Source organism: Hylaeus anthracinus, unplaced genomic scaffold, assembly GCF_026225885.1.
Source record: "Hylaeus anthracinus isolate JK02 unplaced genomic scaffold, UHH_iyHylAnth1.0_haploid 11994, whole genome shotgun sequence".
Classification (NCBI taxonomy): Eukaryota; Metazoa; Arthropoda; class Insecta; order Hymenoptera; family Colletidae; genus Hylaeus; species Hylaeus anthracinus.
In genome coordinates, this window is record NW_026534341.1 from 393,682 (window position 1) to 410,235 (window position 16,554).

At 37.7% G+C, this 16,554-nt stretch overlaps 3 protein-coding genes across 5 annotated transcripts; 2 read left to right on the forward strand and 1 right to left on the reverse strand.

Annotated features, from left to right (window-relative positions):
* The first annotated feature begins 27 nt into the window (after positions 1 to 27).
* Positions 28 to 2,498, forward strand: LOC128888403 (la-related protein 7). 2 transcript variants are annotated; one of them, XM_054145219.1, is made up of 6 exons: positions 28 to 156; positions 231 to 546; positions 637 to 983; positions 1,056 to 2,000; positions 2,071 to 2,215; positions 2,274 to 2,498. In XM_054145219.1, the coding sequence occupies exons 2-6, from the start codon at positions 297 to 299 to the stop codon at positions 2,423 to 2,425; spliced, it is 1,839 nt and encodes a 612-aa protein (XP_054001194.1). In that variant the 5' UTR covers positions 28 to 156; positions 231 to 296; the 3' UTR covers positions 2,426 to 2,498. The 2 variants fall into 2 exon arrangements, with proteins under 2 accessions (XP_054001194.1, XP_054001195.1); XM_054145220.1 differs by having other exon boundaries at positions 31 to 185; positions 245 to 546.
* Positions 2,499 to 2,507: 9 nt separating this feature from the next.
* On the reverse strand, positions 2,508 to 3,751 carry LOC128888418 (H/ACA ribonucleoprotein complex subunit 1-like). Its single transcript, XM_054145251.1, has 4 exons — positions 3,567 to 3,751; positions 3,345 to 3,493; positions 2,995 to 3,235; positions 2,508 to 2,904 (listed from the first exon to the last, which is right to left on the reverse strand). The coding sequence occupies exons 2-4, from the start codon at positions 3,473 to 3,475 to the stop codon at positions 2,641 to 2,643; spliced, it is 636 nt and encodes a 211-aa protein (XP_054001226.1). The 5' UTR covers positions 3,476 to 3,493; positions 3,567 to 3,751; the 3' UTR covers positions 2,508 to 2,640.
* A 67-nt stretch (positions 3,752 to 3,818) lies between these two features.
* LOC128888401 (tyrosine-protein phosphatase 69D-like) lies at positions 3,819 to 14,521 on the forward strand. Of its 2 annotated transcripts, XM_054145215.1 has the most exons (12): positions 3,819 to 3,888; positions 4,094 to 4,677; positions 6,334 to 6,639; positions 6,753 to 7,340; positions 7,421 to 7,714; positions 7,790 to 8,049; positions 8,125 to 8,944; positions 9,009 to 9,255; positions 9,359 to 10,370; positions 10,450 to 10,737; positions 11,007 to 11,435; positions 11,516 to 14,521. In XM_054145215.1, exons 2-12 carry the CDS (start codon positions 4,587 to 4,589, stop codon positions 11,594 to 11,596), a joined length of 4,416 nt encoding a protein of 1,471 aa, XP_054001190.1. In that variant the 5' UTR covers positions 3,819 to 3,888; positions 4,094 to 4,586; the 3' UTR covers positions 11,597 to 14,521. The 2 variants fall into 2 exon arrangements, with proteins under 2 accessions (XP_054001190.1, XP_054001191.1); XM_054145216.1 differs by lacking the exon at positions 3,819 to 3,888 and having other exon boundaries at positions 3,913 to 4,677; positions 9,371 to 10,370.
* The last annotated feature ends 2,033 nt before the right edge of the window (positions 14,522 to 16,554 follow it).

A 16,554-nucleotide genomic window follows, 5' to 3' on the forward strand; every position in this document is an offset into this window, starting at 1 on the left:
TAACTCAGCATAACCTATCTCTGAATTGTATGACTTATGGCTTGATATTTAGAACGGTTCTCGATGTTTATAAGTTTCGATTCAAAACAATTTGGATGCTGTTTGTACACACATACGATAAATTAAATCGTTTTATATCATACAGATGTATATTATGTAAATATACCTTATAATATAAGAATAAGGTAAGTTCGATTGAAATTACATTAAAATTGAAAACACATTTGCAGGTTCTGAATTCTAGGTAAAGTTATAAACGTTCGTTTGGTTTTCACTTCTTAACTTTGCGAGTAACGATGGTGATGGAAGAACAGCAATCAGATATGGAACTAGACTCTGAGAGAGTTCCTGTTCCTCAAGTACCAAAGCCAGTAGAAGACTCCCATGTAGAGACTGTGAACAATGTCACAAGTATTTCACGAAGTAAACCCAGACTTAGGAAGAAGGCATTGCATGCCGCAATACTTAAGCAAATGGAGTTTTACTTTAGCGATGCAAATCTAAGTAAAGATAGATTCTTGAATCATTTAATTGAAAATGACCCATGTAAGCTCAAGAAACCTTATTTTAATTGTAATATACTAAGCTTTTTTTCGTCCTTTACTGTTTAAGCTTCAATCCTTTAACATTTTTCAGATGTTGATATCAGTGTTTTCCTACAATTTAATAGAATCCGAGAATTAACTACGGATGTAAATAGAATAAGTAAAGCTCTGCAAGCATCAACGATTTTATCATTGTCCGAAGATGGAACAAAAGTTCATCGTATAACGCCGATAATGGTAAAAGAAAATACAGATGATTGTACAGTTTATGTACAAAATTTACCACCAGATGCGGATCACGAGACGGTGCAGTCGTTCTTTTCCCAGTATGGCCCAGTTGTGTATGTTTCGCTACCACGGTACAAACATAATAGAAAAATAAAAGGATTCGCATTTGTGGAGTTTGATACACCAGAATGTATCCAGAAATGTCTTAAGGTGAACAGTAACAATGCAACAATATAAAAATGGAATATTTTAATTGTAGATGTTTACTTTCGTTTTTTGTAGGCTTTCCAAAAGAAAGGATGCGTGTTACCTTCGCACACTGCTCCTGACGAACTCTTAAGCATTACTACTTTTGAAGATGCTGAGAAAGGCACGACAGCGGAGGGAAGATCGGCAAATTCAACCGATACCGTATCATATGAAACGAACAAATACGTGAAAAGTACCGATGATACAGAAGAATTAGAAAAAATTGAAATTGAAAGAAACAGAAATCTCAAAAACGACGCGGAAGAGGAACATGCAATTGCAAACAGTGCTTTAGATCTCTATGAAAACAAAAACAAAAAGAAGGCAAAGAAGAGGAAACATAAAGACACAGAACTTGTAGAAGCAGATGAGATGGAGAAACAAATAGATTCTGGAGCAACAAAAAACAAAAAGAAAAAGCTTAAACTCACGACCGATATACATAGCGACGAAACGGAACAAACTAACGAAGAGCGAAATGATAATTCTTCGAAAGATATGCCACAAAAATTAAATAAACGTAAAAGAAGCGTATCCGTAAACAAAGAGGAAACACTAGATAACGGCGATGACGGTGAACAAATGATGACTGAAGACAGTGCAGTTGCGACTGTTGAAGAACAAGAGGATGTAAGAGAAAAGAAAAAGAAGAGGAAACGTACAAAACGAACTAAAACGGAGGATATTAGATACAACGTGCAACTACAAGTAATGGCTAAAAGAGACTGGAAATACCTTAGAAATAAATACTTGGAATTACAGAAAAGTAAAATGAAACAACTTAAACAACATTTGAGAAAGACTAGATGGAACCGATGGTCTAATTATGATAAAAGTAGATTAGAGAAAGAAGAAAATGAGGAGACAGAAAAAATGAGCATACAAGACAGTGAAAGTACGAGCCGCTTTTCGTTTAGCCCAGGCGTCATAATTAAGATTCAGATGGATAAACCATGCACAGACCCAAAAGACTTTAAAGTCAGTTGTAATGAATATTATAAGGGAAAAAAGATAAATGCAATTTATTAATATATTTGTATTGTTTCAGTTGGAATTAAAGAGAAATACTTTTGTAAAGTATGTCGATGTTAAGGAGGGTTCCTTCCTCGCTTATGTACGGTTCGAAACAGCTGACGCTGCGCAAATGTTTGTACAGAAGTCTAATGAAGAAAACCACATGACGATATTAGATGGTAAGAGTATTATATACGTAACGATTTGTTGTAAAAACTATATTTACACTTTCGACAGGAGAAGAAGAAAAACTGTACTGGGACAAAATCTCATGTGATAGAGAAGAAAAATTAAGTAAAACGATTAAAACGAAACAAAGAGGAAGGAATAAACTATTGAAAAAGGCAGAGAAAGAACTTGGAAAACATATTAAATTTGATGAAGTGTAAAAATAAAACTACTAGCGTCTTATGAAATATATTTAATAATTGTATATAAAACACATGTTTTTATATTATAAATGTCGGTGCGATAACATGAATGTTGGTAGCAATAAATCAGGTATTCAATATCTGAAACTATTCGTATTTTTGTCTAATGTAATTAATGTATTCCTATTATTCAACATGTCTTTACATAAAAATTTATTTTAATTTTCACTCATCTACCATTTTCCCCTTCCACGACCTCTACCAGAATCGTTACGTCCAAAACCTCCTCCACCACGACCTCTAAAGCCGCCACCGCCTCCTCCTCTATTTCCGAAACCTCCATGACCAAACGATGGCCTACCTCCACCACGACCACCACGCCCTCCTCCACCGCCTCTCTTCATAACTCGTCCACCACCACCTCCTCTTTTCTTTTCTCCAGGTGCTTTAGGCAGAAACCTTTGTAAAGGCAATAGTTTTGCTGGATCTATGAACAGCTAAAACAAAATACAATGGTAATTATTAATGAAAACTTATTATGATTAAATTCAATTTAGATACGTATACATACATAAAATTCAACATACCTGTGTGTCTTTTTGAAAACTAGATGCCCTTATATTTTCTGATAGCTTAATAGAAACATAATAATCTCTAATATTACCAAATATTTCATCTATTTTTCCGATTTGCTGTTTATTTTCTGTGTAAATTGGAGCATTGAAAAAAGGCACTTGTTCTATGTCCACTTTAGCGACAAGATCGTCTTGAACCGTCCATGAAAAATGACCTAAAGGAGTGACTTGTTCCGGTGGACCCTGATCGTATCTTTAACGTACAAGCATCAGTTAAGATTTCTATAGAATATAGACTTTGGAAAGTATCGTTGGAAAGAATCGTTTGTCTTTCTGAAATAAATATTAAATGTGACAATTACCCTCTTCCGCCTCTGTCGAATCCACCGCCACCACGACCTCCACGAAAACCTCCTCCACCTCTTCCTCCGCGAAATCCACCGCCGCCTCCTCCTCTTCCAAATCCTCCACCTCCACGACCACGGAATGACATTTTTCTAGCGTATAATCACTGAAAAAATAAAGTATAAGTACAATAAAATTGCACAAAACGAGATCACATGAGTATAGCGCACGTGTCTAACCTATAATAATTGAAACCGGTTGGACCAAAGAACCTTTATTCCCATACACTTATGCATCAATGTTTATACGTTCATTATTAATTCTACGGTCTTTGTACAAATAATATTACGATACGTTATTAAGAATATGGGACATCACATTTAACAACACCACACCACGCACACACGCACGCACGCGTCTGATTCTGGCTGATCTTGGATTAGCTTGAATCAGAACCCTTACAGTTTGCACCCATCCGTGGCGTCATCGGTGGGAAAATGACCAAGTTTGTAGTGAAAATAGTTTTTACTATTAATGGTAGATGGCACGACTAACTAAAGAGTAAATACTAAATAATTAACGCTAAATTGAACAATTATTCATCAAAATGATAAATATGACATATTAACTGATACGTGTGGAAAAATAAAGAATAATTTAGTAAACATATCGATGGCGCCATCTTTACCACAAACTTTTGCCACCGATGGCGCCACTGATATTAGCTTATCGAACGGTAGTAGCGAACGGTAGACTTTCCAGATAGACTTTCCGTTCCGGATCCAGTGGATTCCGAACAATGTACTACTTATTATTGTCAGATTTTCGTGAATATTGTGTTGATTAAAACATGATATCAAGTTTCTTCGTTATCGACACGCGGCATATGGTTATGGAAAGGAGCCTCGGCAGAGGGCAGCGTAGACGGTCTCAATTGGCGGCGTGTTGGCGGCGTACTGTTCGCCTGTTCGCCGTGCAGAGCTACGTATACATTCGCATAATGTGATTCAGTTTCGCTAGCTCTATTACAGGGTGAGATCCGCCAAGTGTGTGCCCGAGCATCTCTCTGGGAAAAGTGCGTCGCACGTAAGTGCGGGGCGTGATATGAAACAGTGAATCGGAGCCGTGATTCAAATGGACAGGCGACGCTAGTTGCGCGTCATGGAATTGTGAAAGGAATCGAGAACGTACACGTTCGGTGGCAGGAAGTGGGAAAAAGGGCCAGGGATACAACGCTCACGCCCGGTTGTCACGACGCCATGTTTCCCCGAAGTGGTCTACCGATGTCGAGTATCCCTTTGATGGTACTCTGCTTTTTCGTACTTGTCGCCGCCGGCCTTGACGAATCCGGTAAGTCCCGTGAACGTTCTCGCCAAGAGGCCCGCGATCGTCTCGAACGCGATGATTCGCCTTGTTTTCCGCTCTTTCGCATCGAATGCCGCTACAATCGACACAACGAACGTTATGTATAGTATGTAGAAGATCTGCCGCTTGTCATTCGTCGTCTTAGCGTTTGTTGTTCTTCCGTTAAATCCTTTTTGCCTCGAACGAGAAAACACGACTCGCAACACGAACAAAAATCGAACCAAGCCTGCAGAAACTTGCGTACCAACGTCTACGATTGATTAACAACAGGAAAAAATATCGAATGTCACCGGTATACCTTGATCGCTAAAATCATTTATCGTTCGATGCACCCTCGACTCCTTATCTCTTCATCTATTACACTGATCTGTGTTTATATCTCAATTTCACGGTCCATTGATTGCCACAGAACGATCAAATTAATATTCTATCCGTGTGTTAACTACACCTCTGTGTCGTTGTATTTGTCGTATTTAGTAAAATTTCAAACGACATCTCTATATCTTTTGATGGTTTATCAAAATTTCATTTATTTTCATACTTTTCATTCGTATGTAATTTTATCCTCGCTTAATCGATTTTCAGCGCTATCCAATTCATTTCATAGATGCGGAAACAAGTATCTGTTGCATTGCCAACATTTCATCATATTCGATTCAAAATAAGCCTTCGATTGTAGTAATTGTTTGAATATTTTTACTAACTAATACTAATTTAACAAATTTTCGTGTAATTGTACGTACTGTAGAATGCTGAATATTGAAATATATATATTATTTCATTTAAAAAAATATAATTGATCGAATAGATGAAACTAAAATGATCGCTATTTATATCGAAATAATCATTGATTTATACCATTTGTCTCGTGTTTACATTTAGTATGTTTACGTCTATTTGTGCCGCCGGGTGCGATATCAAATTACACTTTTCTCGAGAACTAAGGTCCATTTGATTTGAAACCATAGAATGTGTAATTATCGAACATTCTAACGACTTTAATGAACTAGAAAATATCCATTCGAGACACTGTAGAACAGCTATACTATTTTCTCGAATATATGTATACCTTTCCTTTTACGTGTACAAATACAATTTAATGGTATACATGTGTATATGATAGGTAATTTAAAAGAGACACTTTACACGGGAAAATGTGATTGTCCTTTGAGTCACGATGCTATCGCGATAATAAGCGTTATGCCCATTAAGCAAAGAATTTATGTGACGTATACGTGTATTCGTACGTTTAACGTTAAACCTATAAATGTTTGAGACATAACGAAAGCACTTGAAAATTTATGTATAATTAAAAGTAACTCGGAAATAATAGCTAAATACATCGAATTCAATAGAGTTTATTTATTTCGTTTGTAAAAGTTGAGCAATTCAGGGGGTTCTGCTGGTACAATTTTAACGAATTAACGGGCCAACTACTCGGTTCGTTCGCACGCTACGAGTTCTTTTCTCTTCAGATACAGTGAAACACCCAAAAAGCAAAACAACTTGTATGGATTCTTTCGTCTACTTAACGTTAAATTTGTTTAAATATTAACGATATATCGCAAATTATAAATTATATTATACGAAGTTGTAATAAAAAATATACATATTTATCATGTTGTGTGTTGTATACCATAGGTGTGGACAAAATTGAAACCACTGAGCGTAAAAATGAAAACTCGGCGAGCTTAGAAATTACAGCATCGCAAGATTTAGAAGGCATAGAAGCTGGTAGTACACCTTCGTTGATATGTAAATTAAACGTATTGGGTCAGATATGGTGGACCAGCAATGATAGAAATCTCACCACTATCAAGGATTTCGATTCTGGAGGACGTTTGGATATTAAACAAGCTAGCAGAAACGATACGGGAGATTACAAGTGTAAGGCGTTAACCGCGGAAGGAGAATTACTGGAGAAAAATATTCATATCCGAGTCATTGGTAAATGCGGATCATTGTAACAATTATAAACAATCTTTGATGTTATTCGTTCGTAATTATTTCTATACGTATTCGTAGTTTATACGTTTAACGAGGAGTCGCTTTTGTTTCAGAACCTGGTAGAATAACAGCCGGAGAAAACGTTAGGGCCAAAGTAAGGGAGGCAGCTAACTTGACGTGTCATATGCATGGCTATCCGTTGTCTCAGTTTATTTGGTTAAAAGGAAACGATTCAGAAAGTACCGAACATTTAAAAGAACTTACCAGCGTTACACAGATAAACGAAACTTACACTATATTGACTCTGGAATTTACGAGTTTGACTCGTAAAGATAACGGGACGTATATTTGTAAGGCCCACGATTACAACGGGGAAATTAGTGCTTATAGGCATCTGTTTGTGATCGATGTACCACAAGTCAGCATCGATTTCATGAAAGCTGTCGGTGCTGGAAGTATATTTTTGAACTGGACAGTTAATGACGGAAACGAACCGATCGAAAAGTATTTTATTCAGCATATGAAAAATGGGACCGGTCAGTTTACCTATTACATCGAACAAATCGGCGGCGGTAATTCGAGTTATGTTTTAAAAGGTTTCGAAAGCGGTACGGCATATCAAATTGGAATTATTGCTAGAAACGAAGTGGGTTCGTCGCATGCGTGGTTCGATCCGCATTGGATAACCACTCTTGAGAAAGGTATGAAACAAAATATTCCTTTTATCTTCAATTATCTTACCCTTATCTACCGAATATCTTATCGTTGAAATCTATTGCAGATCCTATATTCGTTCCAAACGTTTCCGTTAACGGTGTTACCGAAAACTCGATTACGATAGGCTGGACAGTGCCACCGCCTGATTTAAAAGAACACGTTCATTATTACAATTTAATGGCTACCCACGGGGAACAGAAACGAGAAGCAGTATATCCAGCGCAACCGCTTACTGTATACGCGTTCGTTGATCTCGATCCTGCGACTACGTACAAGTTCAAAATCGCAGCGTGCAGCGAATACACGAAACAATGTGGAAATTGGAGCATGGAAGTGAATGGCACTACTTTAGACGGGGGTAAATTGTCAAGTATAAACTTAATGGTAGGCGTATTCTAGATCTTCGATACTAATTACTTGATCGTAATTTTAGTGGCCAGTCCTCCTCAGAATTTATCTGTTAACTGCCGATTTGATAACATAAGTAGCTCCAGTTTTATCTCCATCACGTGGGTTCATCCGGAAAGACCGAATGGTGTTATTACTCGTTACAATATACAATTAACCGGCGTTGCTAAATTTAAGAATGATATGGGTCGTCTAGACATCGATAGTTGGGGGCCACAAAATTGGAGCGTTTATAAAAGAAATAGTACACACTTCAATCAAATACCGCCTAATACAAATTACACGGTACATACTTTTACAAGTCTTTCTAAAAACTTTGACGCTCGCCTGGAATTATAAACGATAATGTTTGTTTAAAAGGTCCGCGTACACGGTGTAACTAGATCCCGTACACCAGGAAAGGACGCTGTTGGCAACTGTACCACGCCTGTTACCATTCCGGATAGAGATAGTTTGAATATGCGAACATGGCGAAAAATCGAAAATCAGGGTAAACAGTTATTCAAGCTGTACCTTCCACGTATCACGGAAAGGAATGGGCCGATCTGTTGTTATCGAGTTTATTTGATCAAGCTGCCACCTCAGAAAAGCGTAACCGATTTACCACCACCCGAGGAAATCGGTGTATATACCTATCAATACGCCCACAACTCGGTTTCCGGCGGTGCTTACGTTGCCGAAACATTCGACAGCGACCAATTATTATCCGAAATCTTCCTTGGCGACGGCGAATCATTCAATGGCAACTCTATGTGCGACAAATGTTTTGGACTTCGGCCAAAAGTAGCTCCACCAGTATTACACTTTGTTCCTGAAATTCAAACGACTATGGCAACACTCAATACAACACCTGCAACGACCACAACGTCGGCACCCTCGACTACAACTTCTCTGCCAACGACTACTATTACCACTACTACTACTACTACTACTGCTGCTGCTACTACTACTACCACTACTACTACTACAACTACTACTACTACTACCCAAAAGGTAGAGACAACAGTTCCAAATCTAGTAACCAGCAACCATACGGAGAACGTAGCAAGAAAGAAACGAGACAATATGGCCACGCAAAAGATAAATAGCAACGATGGATCGGGTGAACAACCACCGTACACTCCACAGGATGGCTTCCTAGATGAAAAATCGAATTATACCGGTTTCATCGAAGTTATCGGTAAGCCTAACGTTTATATTATTTTCAATTGTGGTAGATCATGAGCTAAGGTTTTTTTTTATAGTGTTTGGAAATCAGGAGGACCAGCTTTTACCAGCCTACAGCAACTATTTCAATCCTCTTTACGGAGGATCGGATCCTGGTACCCTACCTACATCAGAAGTGACCACTCTCAGCGTGATTCTGCAAATCTCGGTTGCGCTTATACTGATCATCATCATTCTTCTCATCGCGCTTTGCGTATTGCATAGATATACGAAGCGCGCGCAACAAAGAGGCGAAGAAATCATTACTCTAAGAAATAGTTTCAGGTAAAAAGAAAACCGTCAGATAAGTATTATAGCTGTAAATACAATTTCGCAAAGAGATATACTATTGATACTCGAATACCTAATGAATGCCGTTTTCTGGTAGGCATCTCTGCAGAAGTCTTAGAGGAAGACACCAACTCGTAGCCGCAAGCCCACCGGATATGCCGCCTATTCCTAAAAACGAGCTGCTTCAGTCGTACCTCGAACGTCATCGAGATTCCGACTACGGATTCCAACAGGAATTCGAGTCGTTACCCGATAGATTTACGGATCGTACTACGAGAGCTTCGGAAGCACGCGAAAATCTATACAAAAATCGATATCCAGACATAAAGTGTTACGATCAGACCAGAGTACGATTGGCCCAGATGGATGGTATCTGCGGGTCCGATTACATAAACGCTAACTTTGTGCTTGGTTACAAAGAACGCAAAAAATTTATATGCGCCCAAGGTCCAATGGAAAATACCGTTTGCGATTACTGGAGAATGATTTGGGAGCAACATCTCGAGCTTATACTTATGTTGACGAATCTCGAAGAATACTCGAAAACGAAATGCGCGAAATATTGGCCAGACAAAGGGGAAACGAAAAACTTTGGAGACATCACCGTCGAGCACGTTCGAGAAAGAGCTTTCTCAGACTATGTTGTGCGCGAATTAAAAATGACACGACTCGGTGAACGCGATGCTCGTACCATCGTTCAGTATCACTTCCTAGTTTGGAAAGACTTTATGGCCCCTGAACATCCCCATGCGATATTGAGGTTCATAAAGAGAGTGAACGAAGCTTATTCGCTGGAAAAGGGGCCGATATTGGTGCATTGTAGCGCAGGTGTTGGACGCACGGGAACATTGGTCGCGTTAGATTCTTTGTTGCAACAACTCGCGGAAGAAGGCCAGGTTTCGATATTTAACACCGTGTGCGATTTAAGACATCAACGAAACTTCCTAGTGCAATCGCTTAAACAGTATATTTTCATTTATCGGGCACTAATGGAGATGGCGCAATACGGAGACACGGAGATTCCAGCTTCTCAGTTGAAAGCTACTATTGCAAAATTAAGACAGAGGGACAACGGTAAAGAGAAATGTAGAATGGAAGAGGAGTATGATGTAAGTGAAGAATTGTTCTCAAGTGTTTGATTTAGAATGCTTTAATAGTCGCATTATACAATTCGTTTTATACTTGTAGAAAATCAACTCTGTGTTGGAAGACAGAAAATCGTTCTCCGTCGGTGGAGGTGAGGAAAACAAAACCAAGAACAGAAGCGAATTGATAATACCGTACGACAGAAATCGAGTTATTCTTACGCCTGTTCCGGGTAGAGAACATTCAACATACATAAACGCATCGTTTATCGAAGGCTACGATAATTCCGAGTCGTTCGTTATTACTCAAGACCCGCTGGAACCCACTATAGCGGACTTTTGGCGAATGATTTCAGAACAATGCATCTCTACGATAGTAATGCTATCCGATGTAAGTAAATTGTTCTCGCTTTACCTGAAATTATTTTCATTTCATTCGCTTCGATTAGTTGGTTCGTTGCGTAAGTACCGCACATGGCACGCAACTCGCTTATTACACAAATAATTACACTAATAACAGTCGGACGAAAACTATCTATGTGTCTCCGACTTTAGATAATACTGAACCACTAAACATAGTGGCGATTCTTTTATTATCATCGAATAAACTGTTATACGACTTTGGTTACGCTTCTTAAACTATATACAAATTCATTTCAGCTGAACGAAGGTCCTCGAAAATGCCCTCGGTACTGGCCTGACGACGAAACCGTATATGATCACATAAGAGTTAGATACATTCAAAGCGAGAGCTGTCCGTATTACACTCGCCGCGAATTCTGCGTTTCCAATACAAAAACCGACGAAACCGTGGTTGTCACGCAATATCAGTACCATGGATGGCCAACAGTAGAGGGTGAAGTACCCGAAGTGACACGAGGTCTCATCGAACTCGTAAACCAAACGCTTACAAACGCCACGGAATCCAGCGGGTCGTTGGTTGTGCACTGCAGCTATGGGTCCGACAGGAGTTCCATGTTTGTCGCTCTTAGCATATTGGTACAGCAGCTACGAACTGAAAAACGCGTGGATATTTTCACCACGACGAAAAAACTACGTTCTCAAAGACATGGCATGATCAGCGCCTTTGTACGTAACTTGAATTGGATGTTAAATCATTCTGGCGACGCCCGTGACGCTCAAGCTTAACGTTTAAATCATTGTTCCAGGTGCAGTATGAATTTCTTCATCGTGCTATCGTGAACTATTCGGATCTTCATAATCTGGCCGACGACGAGCCAGCATCTTAATACTGTGAGGCGTACGATTGAAAAATCTAAATAATGTTCGGTGAACATGTGCGTAAAGAAACATTTCACGTACGAAAAGTGTTTGAGAAACGTATAAATGCTCAAGAGAACGTATATTGGGCCAACCAAAGAAATCACTAATCATCTATCGGTGAATGATCGTAAAATCCACGAAGTTAGACTGACACGTATGCCTGTGTAAAGAACTATAACCATTTGAGAATCGAACGACTTATGCACGGACTGTTGAATTATGTGAACTGAAGACCTGCACGATACGGAATAAGCAGTAAAAACCACACATTTTCAATTTCGTAGGATTAAACTGAATGCACAATTGGTTCGTTGGTAATTTTGACGATTAACTCGATCGTTGGTTGGTTGATCGTTACAAAGTGCAGCGCAGTGATAACCCTCGTGATACCACGCCCTTGACAACTGTTGTAAAGCTACTCGAATGACTCGTTTTTTATCGATAATATCGAGAACAAACAGAAAAAACACGAAATAGTGTTATCGAAACTTTTTGTGATCGAAATGGAACATTCGGGGAGAGCATAAACATGTCAAAGTAAGTGATTTTTTTAATTAACAAATACGACTATTTGGTGAACTAGTGAAAAATCGAGCATGTTTCTATAAGACATACGAACATTCTGACGAATGGACCATGTAGCTTACCGATCTATTATTTGATCGTCTTTTTATATTGTAATAATCATACAATATCCAAGCTCACTGTGCAAATGCAAATTGCATTGGTATGTCGAAACTATCGTTCATAAAAGCTTTACTTTTATGTTACGTGTATCATCGAGCACGATCAAATATGGACGAACAAGTTGATATGGTTTAAGGCTGAACTAGAACTCTTGTATTCTTCCAAACGTTTCTACCGACATGTGTTGTTATTCTACCATTCGATGTGACAATGAGAGATCAAACGCTATTATGATCCACCTTACATTACGATATACTAACGATAGCGCATGTTCATGTGCGTAAGTTTATTTGTAAGATATGGTGTCATATACATATAAGCGTGTTTCGCACGTCAACGCTAATTTTTCTCCTAAAGAAAGACTGATATTCTTCTTCAGTTTAAAACGCGCGAAAAGATATCTGTACCTTGTTTCTATTACATCTAAACGTCTGCAAGTCCGTAAAACACGGAACAATCATTTTTTACTTTTTCACATGCAAGGAAATACGGGATACCTGTGCGCGTGGCATGCCCGCGAATGTGCTTTATAAGTCTTCGATAAAATATCGCGCATAATTGGAGGGCTTACGCGGCAGAAAGGAAGCCAAGTTTTTATTTGAGAATACCAAGAGACATGGACAGTTCTTATTAGTTAGACCGAATTTATATTACCGAGTTGAATAAAAATCATTTGGCTATTCGAGGTCGTTTCCCATCAAGTGTAACTTTCACTTTTACGTTATTTCAGCTTATGTGCTTACGTACCTTGGACAGTCAATTAATTCTGATTCAACTTGAAGCATCGAGTTACAACAATTTTTGTATAAAAAAAAAAAAAAAAAATGAAAAAAAGTAGTTCGTATAAGTAATTAACGCCTCTCGAACAATTTTCTTTTATGACAGATATTACGACGTATATTACGAGAAACTTGTCTCAGACACGAGAACTGCCTGTAACTTTTAGTATTCTACTTTGTAGTGATTAATGTTGAAATGGAAAAAATGAAAATAAGTTGACGGGATTAATATAAATAAGGAAAGAAAAAAAAAAATGGAACCTTTGGAGTACGGAAAATTGTGGAAATCAGCACATTGTATTCCTTCGCACGCTCGTTCATTTCTAGTCAAGTTTTAATTCCGGCACGCGCGCTGCTAAGCCATTCACATGTGGCAGGGGACAATCACGTTAAATTTTACATCACATCGGTCGTCAAACATTTTTTTCTTTCCTTTTCTCGAAATCAGTTTCATTCCACTCTGTGCCAATGCACGTTCCCAGACTCGATGTATATGTGTGTATAACCAGCTCATTACACGAGAACTAATTAGTTTGCTAGTACGCGTTTCGATTATGTTATAATCGATAGAAGTCTAAGAGACGTGTATTCATCGTCTGTAGTTGTATCATTACTATCGCCTGTCGCTGTTGCTTACGTATTAATGAACAATGTGACAATATTTGTTTTTATGCTCATGACACATTTGATATACATGTATGTATAAGTGTGTCCTGTGAAGGTACGAAGTGCCTATGAATCTCTGCCTGCTTGAGTTCTAGCGTAAAGTTACTGTGTCTACGGAACATTACATCTATAATTAATGTCTTTTTCTTAGTTTCTTTTCTTTTTGTAGGCATATTTTGGATACGACTTTGTAAGTGATTTCATTGGGCATATTACAGTCAAGCAGTAGTAGTGTTCAAAATCAGAGAGATATTTCATACCACTTTTGTTCAGATTTTTATATTTGTACATAAATATTTATACGTGTATATTTCAGTAGAATTTTGTCATTGATACAGTGCCACAGGCATCGTGATATTGTTTTTCTTTTTTATTCGCATTGACTTTATTTACTATGTATTATTATTTCGATCATAATAGAAATTCTTAAACGTATTGTCTAATCGTTGTATCTCAAGAAATCATTTAACGTAAACAATATTTCGTTGTAAGTCGAATTAACGCGCACAATACTCATACAAGAATCTCCTATCTGATTCGATATTATTACCGAGACAGGCATCGTAATGTGTGCCGAAACGACTAAGCCATTTATTTTCATATAAGCAAAATTTACAAGGACAGCGTCTCTCATCTGTAACGAACCTGTTTTAATTTATATTGTTATATTGCTACCAATGAGAAAAAATAAGTGATGTTTAAGTACAGAAAAATAACTGTTATTTATAGAATCAGCAATTTTATTATATAATAAGAACTTAATTCATATTTCGTCGAGCTGAATCGTATTTTTTACATGCATAAAAATAAAATGCATAACAAGAGAATGATAAGTGTAACCGAACGTTGCTGCGGCGTACAATTTTCAAATTGTAATTACAGTTTCGTTACGTAGTTACATAGATTATTCTCGTCGTGCATTCGAACCTTGTGCGCAAAGAAATATCGACGTTTTTACAAGCAGTGTATGAATTAGAATGATTAAAAGTATTGTTGTAAATTGATCTATATAATTTTTTGTTTATTTTCATCGCGACCAGATTCTAATACGACCCAATCGAAAACAATGATTAAAATAGCAAAACAACCGTGTCTCCATTCATTTCAGCTACATTGATATTTCAATTAGAGTAGTAATTTGTTATTTTATAAGATGCACATTGAAAATGTAAACATGCTATTATATCGCGAAGATACCTCGGATACAAGTTAAAGTTAACGACGATTTCGCGTTTGCCATTTTCTTACGAAGAAAGGATATTTCCGACGGCGCACATTACTGTTACGTAGGGCTGTGTTAATGCGTTTTACTTTTATTCGAATAAAGAGAAAATTCGTGGAAATTTAATGAATTAATAGATCCGAAATTAACTTTAACTGATCACGGGGTAAGTGGCTCTATGTAACTGGTTAGGAACATGTAGTGCAAATTATAGCGAAGCGTGCCCTATAAGAACGTGTGCATGGCATCTGTCGTATGACTAAGAAGCTAGTAAAGATAAAGAGGAGACGGCGGTTTTCTCAAATCGATAGTCGTTCAAAGTACTCTTGTGGCCAGAAAAATAAACAACCGATTAACGGAGAATGCGTCATCTTCGCATTAATGATGCCATTCGCGCTAAACGCGTTTTTGTAACCATAGTACTCGAATGAATTAGCGTGGAATTTTGTAAATTCTCCTATTGCCTTGGCAATGAATAATCGTGAATATGATTGTGCTGCATTTGACAAATAATCGTCGAGTATAAAACTGAAATAAACACGTTTACAGAAGAAACTGACTATCAAGTATTTCGACGAAGTGATTCATTTGTTCTCTACTGTAATGGATGCAGACGTCAATGATAGCAGCACAAACTTATTACACCAAGAAAAAGAAAAGAAAGGAAAGACTAGCCAAGCACGATGTTTGTTGCAAGTTGAGATGCTTGCACTAAAAACTTTTTTACAATTTTGATACAAGAAACGAATTTTGAAATGGTATTGAATAAGATTATCGTCACGGGCATTCGATATGCTTACGTTTCGTTTTCGTAGCGCTTTAATCGTTACTTGTATTTTTTTCGTTAAAGGAAATACCTTCGGATCAATGTTTTACGTGTGCAGTTCTCAATCGATGAGCGCAACGCGCGTAAAATATTGTTTTGAAATTAGCTCCGAATGATTTGTTAGATGGAACTGATAACACATGTAGGTTTTCAACTCGAATTCGGTTGAAATAAAAGGATTTTACGGTTCTCTTCTGATTCTGCTGTATTTGCTTAAACGCGTGTACACGTAATGGATGTATTTTCTGTCTAGTGTGTGTAAATTCAGTGGCACCTACTAACGTTCCTGTGATATTCTATGCGACTGATGAGTTTAAGATGTAACGAATCGCAACCCTTACTTTTTTACACCTGGCTATGGAGACCAGTTTTTATACAACCGATCATGTACTTTTATAACGTGTAATTTCGATTCACCGCTGATTTGAATATTTACATTTGATACGGATATACTTGGATTTTTAAAGAGATTTTACAGAGGATTCTCATCGTGTGAACAGTAGATGAAAATAGTCTGGTAAAGGTAAACCACCGTTGCGTCTTTTATGCACATTTATTCTCGCGAACAGTGCTGCGATTAGAAACTAACAAAGTTCGTTAAGTTTTATTACCGATACTTGAACATATATACATATATAAATAACATCGATCGGCACGCGAGGCGTCCGATTTAGCCTAATTTATTTAGATTCGGATATTCGCACGACGTCAAAATATTAGTACTTTATGATTATTGACGATATG